Consider the following 15631-nt stretch of genomic DNA (forward strand, 5'->3'; position numbering starts at 1 on the left):
AAAACTCTGGAAAAAAAACAATGGTCACATGGGTATGTGACCCACTTAATACAGGACCTTTGGCTTTTCAAAATCTATTGATGATGCTATTTCCCAAAAGTTCTCAAGGAAGTTATCTCTAAGCTGGGTGATAACTAAGTGAAGGCAATATTTTCTCATAAATGACTGTAGAAAGATATGAAACAAAGTTCAGGAGTAACTGGGGAGTTCTTATGACAGCAATAAACCTCAGGAATCTGTGTTCAGGACTGTACTCCTAAAGACTCTGTAACATGGAAGAAAGGTAGCTGAATGGGTGAACAATGGTCTCAAAGCATGAATGCTAGGGAAATATCAAATAAAAAGCAGTTATTTGTTAAATCTCTAAAATAAAAATCTAAAGTGCCTTCAGAGGATTTACCAGACAGCAGATAGTAAAATACTGGCATGCGGTACCTAATGAAATGGGAAGTAACCCCCACAGGTGTTGTCAAGGCCAAAGCGTAAGTGATTTCACAAAGGTATTAAGCCTAGCTCTGGGGCACAATTCAATAGTGGCTATTAAAGCTAGGTGTTGCAGATAAAAAAGCTATCTTAGTGTACTTTTATCTCCCAAAAACTAGAAGACTATACCAGGAAAGAATTGCTCTATACTTGCCCCATTTCCTATGCTATTTCTATACACATCTGACATCTGCTATAATGAAAGATAATGGACTGGGGTAGACAGATCTTTGATATAATAAACTACAGCTTTTGGAAGCACATTAATCTGTGTCCAATGTAATCCATGATCCATAATTTTTCTTGGAATGTGCAAAAAAATCTTACTAGAACTCTATAAAAACTGCTTGGAAAGTGCTAAGCTCTTAGGATATTCCATTTCTAGGAACCAATCTGCTCACCACACATATTTTCTTATCTAGTCTGTGCTCACTGATACGTGCCACAGACTGAGACAGTTATTAAGGCAAGAAGAAGACTGAAGAGGACCATAAATCTTACATAAATGTAAATCTTACATAAATGTACATAAATTTATGTAATCTTACATAAATGTCTCATATAATTATTCTCGAAGAAATGTATATACAGCCACTCAAGTTTCAAGTCTTTTAACTTGGTGTGATGATGTGTCCCACATTCTAGAAAGTAACTCACCCCACCAAGTGCAAATACACACACTCCATAGATCATTCCAACTGTTGCAAATGCTATGAGGATCATCAGGAACCGAAGAGCATCTCTGTACAGCTTGAAGTTCATGGGTTTAGGGTAGAGAATGGATCTCACCAGATCCCCTTTGGCTGTATTGAAACCTGGAAAGACAAACCAAAATCATTTTAAGGTGAAACTATTTCCAGAAGTTCTCTAAGAAAAAAATGATGGCTTTGAAATTGCACACAGTGGCTTAACTTAAAAAAGAAGGTCCAAATCTTCCACTACAGTGCATATTTATATTTTTCTTAAGCAAGATGAGAGTTTTCAATGAGAGAAAAAAGGTAGGTTTTTCTTCCTAATCCTATGTTAGTGGTTTCTGTAAAGATCATACCAGGCAAACTAGAACAATGCATATTAGCTCTGTCCAGCCTGATATATCAGTTCTCAGGTTAACTGTTGTGAGTTTGGATTAACTCCTTTAACTTAGTGCGACTAGGCACAACAGACCTTTAAGTCAAACTCTGGTCCAGCTAGAAAAGGCATGAAAATTAAAACAAACTGAAGTGTTGACTGACCAGTCCGCAGCACCACAGCTTTCACGTGTCCTCTGTCATCTGCCTTGGTCTGTATGACCTCTGTTCCACAGAAGATGACATGTTTTTTGTAATCCTCTGCACAATGAATTCTCCAGGGCTTGATGTTATCGGCTAGTGGTAGGTGGGTCTTTGTTACTGGAATACTTTCTCCTAGGAGAGATTACCTCAGATTTTAACCTTAAAATTACCCTACCGATTTTCAAAAAAGTACAGCATCTGGACAGATGGCAGGTGATAGGGATTCACTAGAGAAATCATTTTAGAGTAAAGTTACATTTGTATGGTGACGCCTTCAGATAAAATAAGACTTTGGAGCATAACAAGCAAAGATTCACACTATGCCAGATAATAGCTCTCCTTTACATCAGGACAGCAGCTTCTTGTACATCCAAGAACTGAAAACACGCCAAGGACTCCAAACCCTGGTTATAGATGAGCAGACCTAAGAACTGAACTGATATCGCATGACTCCAGATAATGGCAGCAAACTGTTTACCTAGTTTGAACCTCATGTGCTGGGCACTATTTTATTCCCTTAGGTAGATTAAACACGACATTGCCTGTTTCCCTTCCTAAGGAAAAGAAGGAGCCTGTTACTCAGTGTCTGACAAATGACAAATATCCTACAATCAGAGCAGATACATTCAGGTAAAAAAGCAGAAATATTTTTACTGAGCAATCAGCATCTGAGGCTTTCTGTAATAAAGAGGTATCTGGAATTTTTCACTTACATTAAATTTAAGAACTATTGGTTTTAGTTTGACTCAGAGTGAGGCCAAACTTAAAAATAAGAAACAGAACTATGAAAACCTCCTGCACTAAAAATCCTGGTTTTTGTTAAAGTCCTGGTGTCTCCTTTCGTGCTATCACATAGACGGGGGCATAATTGCCACAAGAGCTAGGAAGACATTCCAACAAGCTGGAGCAGTTACAGTGGCCAGAGAGGAAACATTCAGAGTGACTGTAACCCACATAGACTTACTAGACTGAATGCCCTTTGTGGGAACAGCTTTGTTCAATATGTACCCCCTCTTCTCCTGTCCTGTAATTTACTGTCCAATCTTCTTTCTTTTCTCGTTATAGAAACCCTTTCTAAATGCCTCATCCCAGAAAGGAAGTAAAGCCCTTCTCAAAGTCCATCTTGCCTATTTAGATAAGCTAGAGTTAACTGCAATTCAGTCTTTGTGACAGCAAATATCCCGGAAAATCCTCTTCTGGGCTACCTATGGACACATATATCAAGGATGATATATTATAATGGCATGTGTTCTATGGCACTGGCTGAAGCTTAGGACTATGGTGATGTTTTGCTGGTAAACCTGAGGGAAGAGCTGTACCTGTCAGCATGCTCTCATTTACAATGCACTGTCCGCTGATCAGGATGGCATCACATGGTAAAAGAGCTCTGCCCTCTTTCAAAACCAGCATGTCTCCAGGGACAAGAAGGCGTGATTCCAGTTCTTTAAAACCTGTAGATGACATATAATGTAAAGTTTCTGCTTCATATGTTTCTAAGCAGTAAGAGAAAAGAAATTAAAGAAACTACCAATTGAATAGCTTGTAATTCTTTGTAATAGCTGAAAACAGACACAGGACTGCAAACGGGACCTAAGACTACAATCTCCCATATTGAGAAAGGTCTGAGCATGATTCAGACTCCAAAATTCTTTCTTATCTCTTCAGGAGTGCAAGCAATAGTTATTGTTCCAGGGTGCTCACTTAACTAAAGATGTTTGGATCCACACTTCTAAATCTGACTCCATCTTTTCAGTTGCATTCCAAATAGAATGGCAGAGAACAGACCTCAAATGCACCCATCAGCTGGAGTTACAGCTATTGAATCTCTAATCATGCAGTAGACTTTGACAGCACTGCTTTTAGAAAAATTACGTAGTTTTTCCTGCTAGTTTTATGATAAGACTTTGCTCATGTATATGTCTGATGCATTACAACATGCTTCTATGTCAAATTAACCCAATCTGCAGAAACTAATTAAACAGGCTGATGGGCAGAAAAGGAAATTGTTGTGGAAGGAATCTGATACTAGAAATTCTCAGTTGGAAACTGAACAGCTAGGGAAATGAAATGTATATTAAGAAAAATTGTGCAGGAGTCACCTTCTTTATTTCTGCAGACAGTGACCGTGACGTTGTTATGAGACTCAACCAGTCCGTGCAGCTTAAATGATTGCTATAAATTAAAGGAGAACACAGAAAAGGGTTACAATTTACTACATGATGCAATTCATACATTAACAATTACTGCTTTTTGTTAGTTGTGTTTATGAGAGCCCTCATATGAACTGGGGTCTGGCCCTGACAGGAACTTTGCAATTATACAGAGAAAGAAACTCCCTGCCCTTAATTATGGAGAAGGTGTAACGAAAGGGTTACAAAGCTAAGCACTGGAATAGGGAAGGGAGGATGTGGTAAAGAACCACACAGATTATTATGACCACTAAGCCAGACCATTGCATCTGCTACTACATAATGTCACGAGACTAAAATTGTGACTAACTTTCATAGCACAGTACATGTGTGTTGCAACATCCCAGGCTTTCCCAGGTATTGGAAATAAATGCAGTGAAAGCTGAGGTATCTCACCTGTCTAAGATCATAAATAGTCAAAGCAATGGAGAGCAGAGACATGATTATGATGGCAATGGCATACTCCTTATAATCTTCAGCAAACCACAGACACACACTGAATAGCTGGAACACGTAAAATGGATTTAAGACCTGTTTGGAGAGAGAACAATACTCAAGCATTGTCACATTTAAATGGCTTCAATCTGCTGGAGATGGGCTGGAATAAAAGCTCCCGAGTTAAGTGCCAGGGGCTTTCCCTCCTACCTTCTAATTTTGTTAGCAGCGGCTTCAGTCTAATTGGGCTGTCCATCTCCATTCAAAAGAAGAGTCAAATAATTGGTCCAATAAAGATGTTATCTGAGTTGTGAATCTCCTATTCTTTTTTTTTTTTTTTTTACCCTATTCTTAAAATAAGTGACAGAACTGAGAAAAGTACAAGCTGTGAAGTGTGGGTGCAGCTTGCACACCACAGGCACCTATCTTCAAAAACACTCTGCTTAGGCCAGACACAGCCAGCTCCAGTCTGGAAAACATATTGGTGCTTTACACAGTGCTGTGCACAGAGTCATGAGCTCAGTGGAGCTCTTTGCACCTGAAGGCCTGTGCCAGCCAATGTTGTTCATTTCAAGTCTGCTGTTTAAGACAGAGATCTTGTCCCTGTGGTTTCATTTCCAGCGTGGTTTGGAAAAATTCACTGACTATTGCAAGGCCAATAGAATGAGCTCTCAGGACACAGATATGAACAAACACTGAGCAGTAGTATTTAGCGTTTGGCATAGGGATGGAGGAGAGGGAACTACACGGATGAAATTTATTTATGGTGGGTTCAAAGAACAACTTTAAAGAAGGCACGAACGGAGGATGTACTTGGTGGGTGAGGAGAGGCTAAATTAGATATAGTATTTACCATATGCTATATGCATATTCTGCCTCCCAAGCAGCCTCAAGGATAAAAGCAGGAGAAATGCTCAATACCTCTTTGATGAGTAGTTTCCAAATAGGGATCACTGGAACATCAATAGTGTTTGGCCCACATATCAGTCTCCTGCATGGCATAAAGATATGTCACTTAGAGATCCAACAGTGAAAATGGAGCACAAGAAACTGTATCTTTCAATTGTTCTGAGAGCTCGTATTGATCCTAATCTAAAGGCTTCAGGCATCCTGCCCCAAGAAAAAGAGAAATGATTAAAAGACTCTCATGGTACGTGTGTCAGAAATGACAGTATCAGTGAAGGCTGTTTAGAAAAAGAGGTACAATATAGCCTTTTAGACATATAGTTCTGTCACACAAAAACTCCTTTGAAGTGCAAAAGAAAAAAAAAATTTCCACAACTAAATCTATGTGTTCTAAACCCAAATAATTCTTCATAATTTCTCTAGGTCTTTGCATTCAATTCTTCATGCACATCTATTTCTTCTAAATTTTTGCATATACTAATGTGTATGGGTACAAAAAAAATCAAGGAAAGTACACAAATAGCAGGGTATTCAGGTCCCTTAAAAAGCATTTGTTGAGCACTCAGGAAGTTTTAAATTGTACCTGACATTCTGTTCATCACAGGTGAGACCAGAACCGAATTTGGAATGTATTGCTGAACATGTGTGGTGATCTTCCAGAGCTCTACAATATAAATGGAGTGTTTTCCTTAGGAAGTCTATCCCAAAGCATCTTGATTTCCTTAGAAACTGCATTACCCATTCAATGAACTTACCCAACTTTCTGGAACTGTTTTACAGAGATATTCCAGACATACCGGATTTTTTGTACTTGGATGCTTTTCACCTAAAAAGCAAAACAGGGGCAACAACATTGGTAAAATAGCAAACAAAAATACTTCCAGGTCAGCTCATAGGCCTCAGATATGCTAGAAAGCCAGACATCCTCACTGTGTCAGAGTGCAAATAAAGCAAATGGGTGGGGGGAGTAAGCAGGACTGCATTTACTAACTCTCTATTTTTGTAATAGCATGGGATCCCCACCCTATTGGAGTGTTGCAGTACGCAGGAAGTGTTGCAAATCTTTAGGTCAAGCAATACTAAAACAGCATTTTTCATCCTATTCTAGGAGACTTCCTGAGTCACTGCTAATGTTAAGCCTTTGCAGAACAATATCCATGAGGATATCCATACGCTGCTGTTTATGACTGACAAAATGAGTCTGTCCTGCCCCATGTAAAAATTACCTAGTCTGTTAGAAATAATACTGCCTCATATCAGCTGAAGGAAGGCAAGGCTAAACAGGTAACTCAGAAAGCAACTAGCTCTACAGGACTCTTCCTATCTCGTGCGATAAGCACTACTTTAGGCCTATAAAATGAATATGCAACTTGCGCACTGACTCAGAGTAGAATTACAGTCATAGTCATTGACCTAACAAGAGGCCTGTGGTTAAAATTTCATGCAAGAGGAGTTGCAATATTTGCAATGCTAAAAACTGAAGTGGGAAATGAGAGGTTCAACTTATTGCAGGAACAGGTCCTTGGATATCTGTCAGACGCCACACAATGCTCTGTGGACTTACGTGGCTTAAAAGGCAAAGAGGTTTTATAATTGATGTGTAAGTAGGAGCTTTTGGATTGCTAGTGAAGGATTATATTGTTTGCTCTTGGCTTCTTTGAAATCTGTTTTTTTCTACCTAGATATTTTGACTGATATGAAACTGTTGTCCAAAGGCCCTGTTATCTGAGGGCTATACTGGGCTTTATATGTTACTAATTCAACCCTCTAAGAATGTTGGAAATCAATCTTCACTTTCATATTGTGCCAGTTGATTAAACTACCTGGCACTAAACTTTCTTGCGCACCTTATTATGCGCCCACACAAAATAGCAACAACAACTCTTCTTAGCTTAAGTTAGGTTTATAGTGAAAACTTCTCCTAAAAAATGCCATAGGTTCAAAAATACATGCTAACAAGTCAGAAATCTACTTTGTGGAGTGATATAAAACTATTTTATAGACTTCCAGTGTAGTGATCTAGTGTCTATAACCAAGAGGTAGAAATGAGGAAATCTGCCGCTGCATTCCTGTTGCACACACATAGATTTCATGAACCTGAAGTAATGCTAAGCAAGAGATATACCTGCTCTGTCTGGTACTTTTTCTAAAATGGGAATAATTGTATCTACTCAGTTCATCAGGGTATTTGTGAACTTCTTGGATCAATTAATCCCCTGCCTTCTCCTCAGTGCCATGCTGGGCTCTCCAAATGTGGAAATGGCAAAGACCAGAATACATGTTTTGCAGGAGCAATCAGCAGCACAGGCCCTTACTCCAGCAATGGTACTTTAAAGCACAAAGTAGTGCATAAAAAACAAGAGAACAAAATGTGCTTCAGAGACTCCTGATGAAGCATCTCTAAAGATGCTGATGCAGCTCTGCCTAGGTGCTTGGCTGCTCTGTTTCCTCTCTATCAGCAGCCTAGATGAAATAAGCTCAAAGCTGCACTCTTCTGTGTTTTCATGTTGCTGTTGAAGCTATGATGTACAGCTCCTCACAGCTTCCCTTTCAACATACAAGTACCCCTACGTTCCTTGATCCCCGTGTCAGAAATGAGGTTTTGTTTCAGAGCTCAGATTCTTCATTCCAGGCACATTACAGTGACTTAGATCTCTCCCGTTTATAATGTAGGTCTTCTGTCAAGAAGTGATGATTTTTTTTTCCCTTGCAGTGAGAGAGAGGATTTGAAAGAGTACAGTTTGATGAAATCTCTAGCTTATTTTGCCACAGCTCACTGTATTCAACAGGGGTATCTTAGCTTGTTTTGTTGTTTCACAGTCCACTTCTACCATATAAAGCATAGCTGAGACTTGCTATCATGTCCCAGACACTGCTAGGATAAATCTGCTTACTTGTAAACTTGGCTTCATTATGGCTTCATTGAAGATTGAATCTTCCCCAACAATGGCTGGATAATCTGGTCTATTTTTTATAATTGCAGACACAGAGATCCAAGTCACTTTCTTACGAGAATAATTCCGGTATTCATCCTAAACAAATATAGAAAAGAATTGTCAGAATTTCCCATGCAAGCAGACCAAACTCACTGCTACCTCACAGTAAATGATTACTGTACGCCCTTCTAGAGCACTGCTTTAACTTTGATAAAGTGCTAACCAACATGGGCTTCCCCACACCTGCGACTGATACACCATTTGCAGAGGTCAGAACGTCCTGGTGAAATCAGCAGAGTAGGAGCAGAGGTGTGGTACTGTCAAAATGTGAGTTATGCAGCGCAATCCCCGCAGTACAGGTCTGGTGCCTGACTGATAAGGGTGGAATGTCATCAGCCAGGTCATGCTGTGGGACAGGCAAACAGTATGGGACAGTCCGAGATGCAGTGACTGTACTGTAACGGGAGGGTCAAAAGCACATAACTCTGCACCGCAGAATGAATGTGGTTTAATATCAATACCTTCTCTGTCATTCTTTAACTGCTTACTGCAACTAGTGAGTTAGCACCATGGCTTGCTTCCAGTAACCCTAGATAAGCCTTTGCCACTAAAGTGAGTTCGTAATCTTATGTTTTTTATATATTCAACATATTTTTATATGTTCAACATTGTAAATGCCCAACACAAATAGTATTGTTAATGCAGTCCTCATGAATAGGGCAGCTACTGTAACAAATACTATCACTTTAAGTCTCGGTCAGGAACACGGAACCACGGGCGCAGAAACCAGCTAAGGGGCTAATTTAAGCAATACATCATATTCAGTGTGAGAAATTGTCACCTTCACATGTGGAAAAAAAGATGGTTACCTTAAAATAACTTAGCAACATATCTATAGGGCAAGTGTTGATATTTTCTGCCTATTATCAGACAGGAGAAAGCTCTACCCAGATTGTCATTTGTGCTACGTGAACACAAAGACTGAGATTACTAGTCTAGAAACCTGTTATATTCAAGCATTAACAGAACCCAAGGATGATCAGGTTATAAAAAGGAATGAATTACCTTCAAATCAAGGTTCTTCTCTTTGAAGACAAACATGCAGACTTATCATTTGCATTAGAACTGCCTATCCTTGCTTTGACAAAATATGTCACAGAAGAGGAAAAAGAAGAGGAGAAGGTGGAGAAGAACAGATCTTTTCTCAGCTTCTCAAAAACGTTCTATAAAACTTTTTTAATCACATTGTCCACAATGGGTTATTTTAATCTGGATTGTGTAGAGGGTAGAATAGACACTGGTGTTCTGTTCTTGAGAGTATGGCAGTTTTTAAAACCAGGATACAAACCATTCTCTCAGTGCCCAGCATTCCAGTAAAAGGATAATTGTCTCCAAAGACCAACTTCTGAGAAGGTAACAGAAGAGATGGACAGAGGAGATGTCTTGTGGTGACTGCTGATACTAGACAAAAAAATCTTTGCCATCCATCAGGAATGAGGAGGACTGCTTTAGACATTAGAGTCAGACATAAGTTTTTAATTATGGGGAGAATAAAAGCCTCCTCATTGGTGAGGTTCTGCAAACATCATTATTCTGTACTAAAGGAGTGTCCCTTTGATTAACTTGAAGATTCAAAAATGGTTTTAAGACTGTTTACATAGCTTACTTACTTGTGCACTTTTCCTCTTAAACCCATATTTTGAGTACAATAACATTTATGTTCTGATATTTATGTTTAAATAGCAGACTTAGTAGACATTGAGATTCAGATTGAGATGGGAAGCACTGTATGACACAGGTGCTTGTAATTTGAGCTCAAGTGACTCAAACTTCAATAACAAAAGTGTGTTAATAGGCTCTTAAATTACCATTGCAGAGATGATGATAAATTATGAATGAAGTTACATGAAGAGGAGAAAAAAGCCAAGGATCAAGTTAATGGAGTTACTTGTGTCTTCATCAGTGGAAGCTATCACATTTTAGAACTGACATAATTAGAAAAAAAAAATAGTAGGTAAAAAACTCATTTTCACACAGAGAACCCAAGAAGGAAATCTGAAATTGTCAGATATCCACAACTTACTTTCAGAGAATTTCCTGATAACACGAATGTAAGATCTAATTCAATTCTTCTTCAGTTACATAAAGATTCATATAAAAAGTAATTTACTTGAAAAGTATTTGGCATGGCTAATCCATTTAAAATAATACACAAGAATATGTAATTAAAAATGAAAACTGAACTGAATATTAAAAAAGCAGATTAGACCTAATACGATATATTTTTCAAAGACCTCTACCCAGGCCTATTAGAATACATGTTTCTTCAATACAGAACATTTAACAGGACAGCTCATGATTTTCAAAATGAAAGCTTCTTATTACATGCTGTTGTGCTCACTTGAAAAAGACAACTCAAATACAATAATACCAACTTAGTAATTTTGCAATTTCACATGCTGTTGTTTTAAAATCATAAAAGCAGAACAAATCAAACTTTTGTAATTAAAACAACCTTCCCAGTTCCCAAAGCATGCAGGTTCTGCTTGGCTTCTGAGTGAAGTTTCAGTTACCTTTTTTTTTTTTTTTTTCCTTTTTTCCATAGATTGAATGAAATGAAACAAGGCTTTGTGTAGGTTGCAGAGTTTCAGTCCAGTCCTCAGTGGATAGAAATGTCTACTAAGAAACTACTACTACAAAAAAAAAAAAAAAAACCCTAAAAACATTACCTGCATGATTACAGGTTATTTGGCATGAGAGGGACTGACGGAAAATGAAGAATGTAACCAAGGCCAAGAAAACAAGCAGACTGCACTTGCCCTGTTTGTTGCACTGATCCCTCACCATGGACTATTGATCACAACTGGGAAGAGGGTGCTGAGCTAGACAAATCTTTGGCCCAGCCCAGTAAAGCTTTTCTCATATCCAAGAAATATGCTATGAAACACTGAGGTAATCCTTTCCTAGGAACACTGAAATGCATCAGTCAGCAGCACTGTGGAGACAGTGATGAACCTAGACATGGCTGAGAAAGGGGTAGCAGACTTGGAAATTTGGAGACGTTGAACAAAGCAGCAACGTGTCCTCTAAATTCCACGCATAAATTTGGGCAGACAGAGGCAGGTCCACCAAGACACCCAGTTGTGGAAAAAAAAGGGACCTTCTAGAGAAGACCAAGTAAAGAGATAGTTTAGAATCTGGAGCAGAGGTCTGCAATGTGGGGAACACAGGAATGGCAGAAGGGAGGAGGAAGGAAGACAGCAAACAACATAGCTATGAAACCACAGATACTACAGGTTCTTTCACACCGATTTCTTTCAGTCTCTTGCTAGATGAGCTGTTGCCCTCCATTCCCATCACCTTCTTGTATATAATTGGTATTTGTGGAATACTCGAGTGTTCTTTAGATGAATGATGCCAAATGCAAGATATTATTGCAAGACATCAGCAGTGTGAGAGATTTCAGATAACTGGATTCCCTCACCTTGCAATTAACTGCATACTAGGGACTAGTTTACAGATTAAAATAGGCACTTACTGTTGTTCTAAGCAGTACAACATCTGCTTCTTCCAAGCTGCAGGGGATGCAGTTTGCCCACACATCCCATTCCGGCTTCCAGTAAAACAGCAGCAGCAGAGCCCCACAGGACAAGATGTATCCAGCAATGCACAAGGCTCTCCGGCTGCCCTGGCTTTTATAGCCGAATATCTCCTGTAGAGCAAAAACAAGGAAAAAAAGTCATGCATTCTAATAATCCACTTCTTTAATCCACTTTCTAATAGTACACTTCTTTAGAGAGTCAGATATGTCTCTGCATGGTTCTGAATCACACTGGATCCTTGAATGAGACGGAGCTGCTTGAAATAGCTTGGCACAGACATAACCTTGTAGGGTAGTTACCACCTTTCATGACAGCTCCAGTGTGGGGCTTTCGGGTCTTGCCAATGTGCTGCTGTTCTAACATCCCAAAATAATAACAATAATAATAAAAATAATAACTGTTAGTCATAACAATTAATGAACACTTGCAGAATGCTTTACATGTTCAGAGGGCTGAAGGAAGCCAGCTCACTGAAGCCATGTGAGTAGGTATTATTATTCCATTTTTAAAGGTGGGGAAATTGTTACACCGAGGCAAGGTGACTTGCCCAAAACTTCAAAGGGATGACTGTCAGCATTATACTTTGAGAGATGTCAGGTCTTGGAACCACTGCCAAATTCCCTGTCAGTAGCACCAGCAGAGTGTAGCATATAGTGAATGTATAGAGCTGATCCAGCTCTGATCTGAAATGGGAGATTGCATGGCTGCAATTACATCAAGTGACTAGGGCAGTAAGCTAACATAAGGGTTAAGATTCCTCAATCTCTTTCTTCCTAGTATACCTGCAGCTATTGTGCAATCCACTTCTGAAGATCAGATATCTTCAGCCACAGAGATTGCAAAATCCATTCATAAGAGGATAAGAAAAGGCGATGTTATTGGAAGGATGAGTAATGCATAACTCCTGGTTCTGTGTTGGTGCCTCTGCTTGGCATGCAACATGCAGGCCCTACCCAGTAGTTCATCTCACTGCCATGGCCTATCTACTCATCTTCCAAAAAGGCATCATAAGTGGTGTCCATACGGTTTCTAAAAGAAGGAAATGGGTAACTGTGACAAAAAGTACTGCAAACTAAGTGTGGAAGAAGTCTGCATTGCATGGGACCTGTTAATATCACCTTGAGATGCACATGCTCAACATTTTCAAAGTTCCTATAGTCTCTGACCAGCCCATAAGAATAAGATACAGGGCAACCCTGCAGCATATAAAGTCAAGCTCATATTGAAAGCAGGTTGGCAAAGTTGTTAATAGGTTGTTAGTGTATCAGTCACATGCTATTAGTATTCACATCCTCCCACAGAAAGGGAAAGGGAACTCTACTCACATCTGTCAGGTTCTTAACAGAAAGGTTACAAAACTGGTGTCAGCAGCAGCACACATGTTAGACTATACAATGATGCTAACATTGTTTGCAGCAATGGCTTACTAGCAAGATCCAGGTGCCCAGATCTAAGCATTATGTTTTGTCAGCATGGCAAAGAAGTTCATGAGGAGACAGAGAAGTTTAAGAGAAAAATTGTCAAAAGAACGTACTGTTGGACTTCCTCCAGTAAATGGCTGAACCTGGAATAACTGGAATAATCTTCTCAAATAGGGATGGGCAGGAATATCAGGGTGGGGAAGGATGAGATTGCTGCTATGTTCACCTTGCTGCCATGAGTGAATCATTCTTGTAATTTCTAGCTTTTGTATCTTACACTCAAAGTCTGATAAGTCAATAAGGTTTATTGTTAATAATATGTTAATCATTATATGTATATGCTAACATAATTAATAAAGGGGAGGGTGGGCATCAGCATGTTATTGTCATCGTTTACAATCATCTTCATCTTGCAGTGTTCTTCCCTGCTCTAAGTACACTGAGATGCTGAACAATAACCCAAGCTTGACATGACAACATATCCAAGAGGTCCACCCACCAAAGAGGTGTGCTTGGGGAGATAATGGCATTCATAATGCAATGTTGGGATTAGTCATGTGATGCAACACGTAAGTCCAATTTTTGCTCTTCTTGAAATGAAGCTTCCTGCTTTATGCAAATTTTTTATTGCCCCTGAAAGGGCTGCAACAAAAATATGCAGCAAAACAAACCTGCATCCTGGTGCACCACAAAGCATCCATAGAAAAACATGCAAACAAAACAACAAGCTAAAAAGAAGCACAGAGCCAGAACAGACTCTGTCTAGGAAACCATACACTTATGCACCAAAATATGTATGTGGGCTCTGTTTACAGTTGCATATGTTTCCAGGCCTTTGTTTTTTCAGAACAACTTCCCTCAAAAAACATTCCGGTGCCATAAATCTCAAGAAGCTTCTTCATAAAATCAAACACATATCAGTATTCCTGGGATTCTTTGGCCATGGGTTGTTGGACAGAAAAAGCTGCCATACCTGTTCATTTGGCAGAAGAGGGGCTTATTGAAAAGCCTCTTAACTGTATTTGAATGTACAAGCATCCAAAAGCAGTGCCAAAGAGCTTTTCACTCTTATGGCCAGCATGTCCTTGTTACTTGCGGTTGAAAGAAAAATTGCATGGAACTTTCAGGTCATCCACTTGTCAGAAGTTAAATGCAAAATTTACAAACAAGTTTGCCTGCAAAAATTGCAAAGTTTAGGCACACTTTTCCTTGGTGAAAAAAAAAAAATGTCATAGAGCTACCAAGGGGCAAGGAGTCTAAATAGTGCCTGGAAAAATATTACACTTCTGGCAATCCAATCATCAGGTACCGTATTATGAGTAACCTGTTGCTATAACAACAGATAATAGGATTAGACTAGAAAGAGTGGTTAAGATTCACAAAGAATTTAATAACTGCATCTCATTCTTAGCAGCTGGAATCTGTTTCATTACAGGCTTGTTTCCATTCCCTCTGAAGCCAGTAGCAACATTCATAGTTGCTGCAGCAGAAGCAAGATTGTGCATTTCAGTTTCTATCTTAAGATTTGAATTTTTCAAGCTCTAAGTATGTAAAATTCCTGAACTATATTTCCCTCACAATTTTGGCATACTAAAGGAAGCAGAGTTTCAAATGTGCAAGAGCAGATTGGGGTTTACCAGCTGGCTAACTGTGGCTGTCCCATCCTTTCTAACATAAGCAAGCCACTGTGTACAGAGTGCCTTCTCATGTTATTGAAATCTCTTCAGGATTACAAATGGGGATATTACCTCATGCTCTGAATATAAGTTGCTCAGCCTCTGTTGGGTAGTAGGAGAATGAATTTCTGGAGAGGCATCCATTCCTGCAGCTCTCATTCAAGCAAGCATGCTTCACCAATATGAGCAGTCCCAAAGATGTGCACAAGGACACATTTCTTGTGTCAGAATGATTGCTCTTAAATACAGGTCTCAGCTTTAGCAAGAAATGGGACAACACTGGACAACACCTAGAAGAATTTCTGCTCATTAGAGTTCCCCAAATGTCTCCAGTAAAATGGAGCAGTAAAAATTAGTAGTTCTACTAAAGAAGGCAGTGCTTGTCCAGAATCCAAGTGAATTGCTTGCACGCTTTCAAAATTCATGAACTATTTTCCTTTGTAAGAACAGGCATCTGTGCAATGTCAGCCATTATATTATTACATGAAGCGATATGATCTTTCTGAAGACTCAAGAATTACATGTCGATAATTTGGTGCAGCTAGATTAAAAGGTGTGTTAAGTATAATGTAGAAAAATGCTGTAATAGCTTTAAAAAGCTATTGCAATGTCACTGAGAAATTATTTGCCAGTGTTACCTTCTGAAGCTGACAATAGTCTAAAAGACGTGATTTTAGCAAAGAAATTATATCCATGCTCTTTACCCATACGC

The 15631-nt window shown here is 39.1% G+C and overlaps 1 protein-coding gene across 2 annotated transcripts in view; it reads right to left on the reverse strand.

Moving 5' to 3' along the window:
- The window catches only part of LOC104579120 (putative cation-transporting ATPase 13A4), a 35891-nt gene that overhangs the window by 19038 nt on the left and 1222 nt on the right, over positions 1 to 15631 (reverse strand). For both annotated transcript variants that reach the window (XM_088525606.1, XM_010226721.2), the window contains exons 2-11: positions 11759 to 11932; positions 8179 to 8316; positions 6040 to 6110; positions 5868 to 5948; positions 5300 to 5369; positions 4340 to 4474; positions 3854 to 3926; positions 3074 to 3205; positions 1716 to 1886; positions 1141 to 1298 (exon numbers count right to left, since the gene is read on the reverse strand). In XM_088525606.1, the coding sequence (XP_088381732.1) occupies positions 1141 to 1298; positions 1716 to 1886; positions 3074 to 3205; positions 3854 to 3926; positions 4340 to 4474; positions 5300 to 5369; positions 5868 to 5948; positions 6040 to 6110; positions 8179 to 8316; positions 11759 to 11932 (1203 nt within the window). The remainder of the gene's footprint in view (positions 1 to 1140; positions 1299 to 1715; positions 1887 to 3073; positions 3206 to 3853; positions 3927 to 4339; positions 4475 to 5299; positions 5370 to 5867; positions 5949 to 6039; positions 6111 to 8178; positions 8317 to 11758; positions 11933 to 15631) is intronic.

Source organism: Tinamus guttatus, unplaced genomic scaffold (assembly GCF_059628265.1).
Source record: "Tinamus guttatus ecotype Peru unplaced genomic scaffold, ASM5962826v1 Tinamus_guttatus_pri_ptg000227l, whole genome shotgun sequence".
Taxonomy (NCBI): Eukaryota; Metazoa; Chordata; class Aves; order Tinamiformes; family Tinamidae; genus Tinamus; species Tinamus guttatus.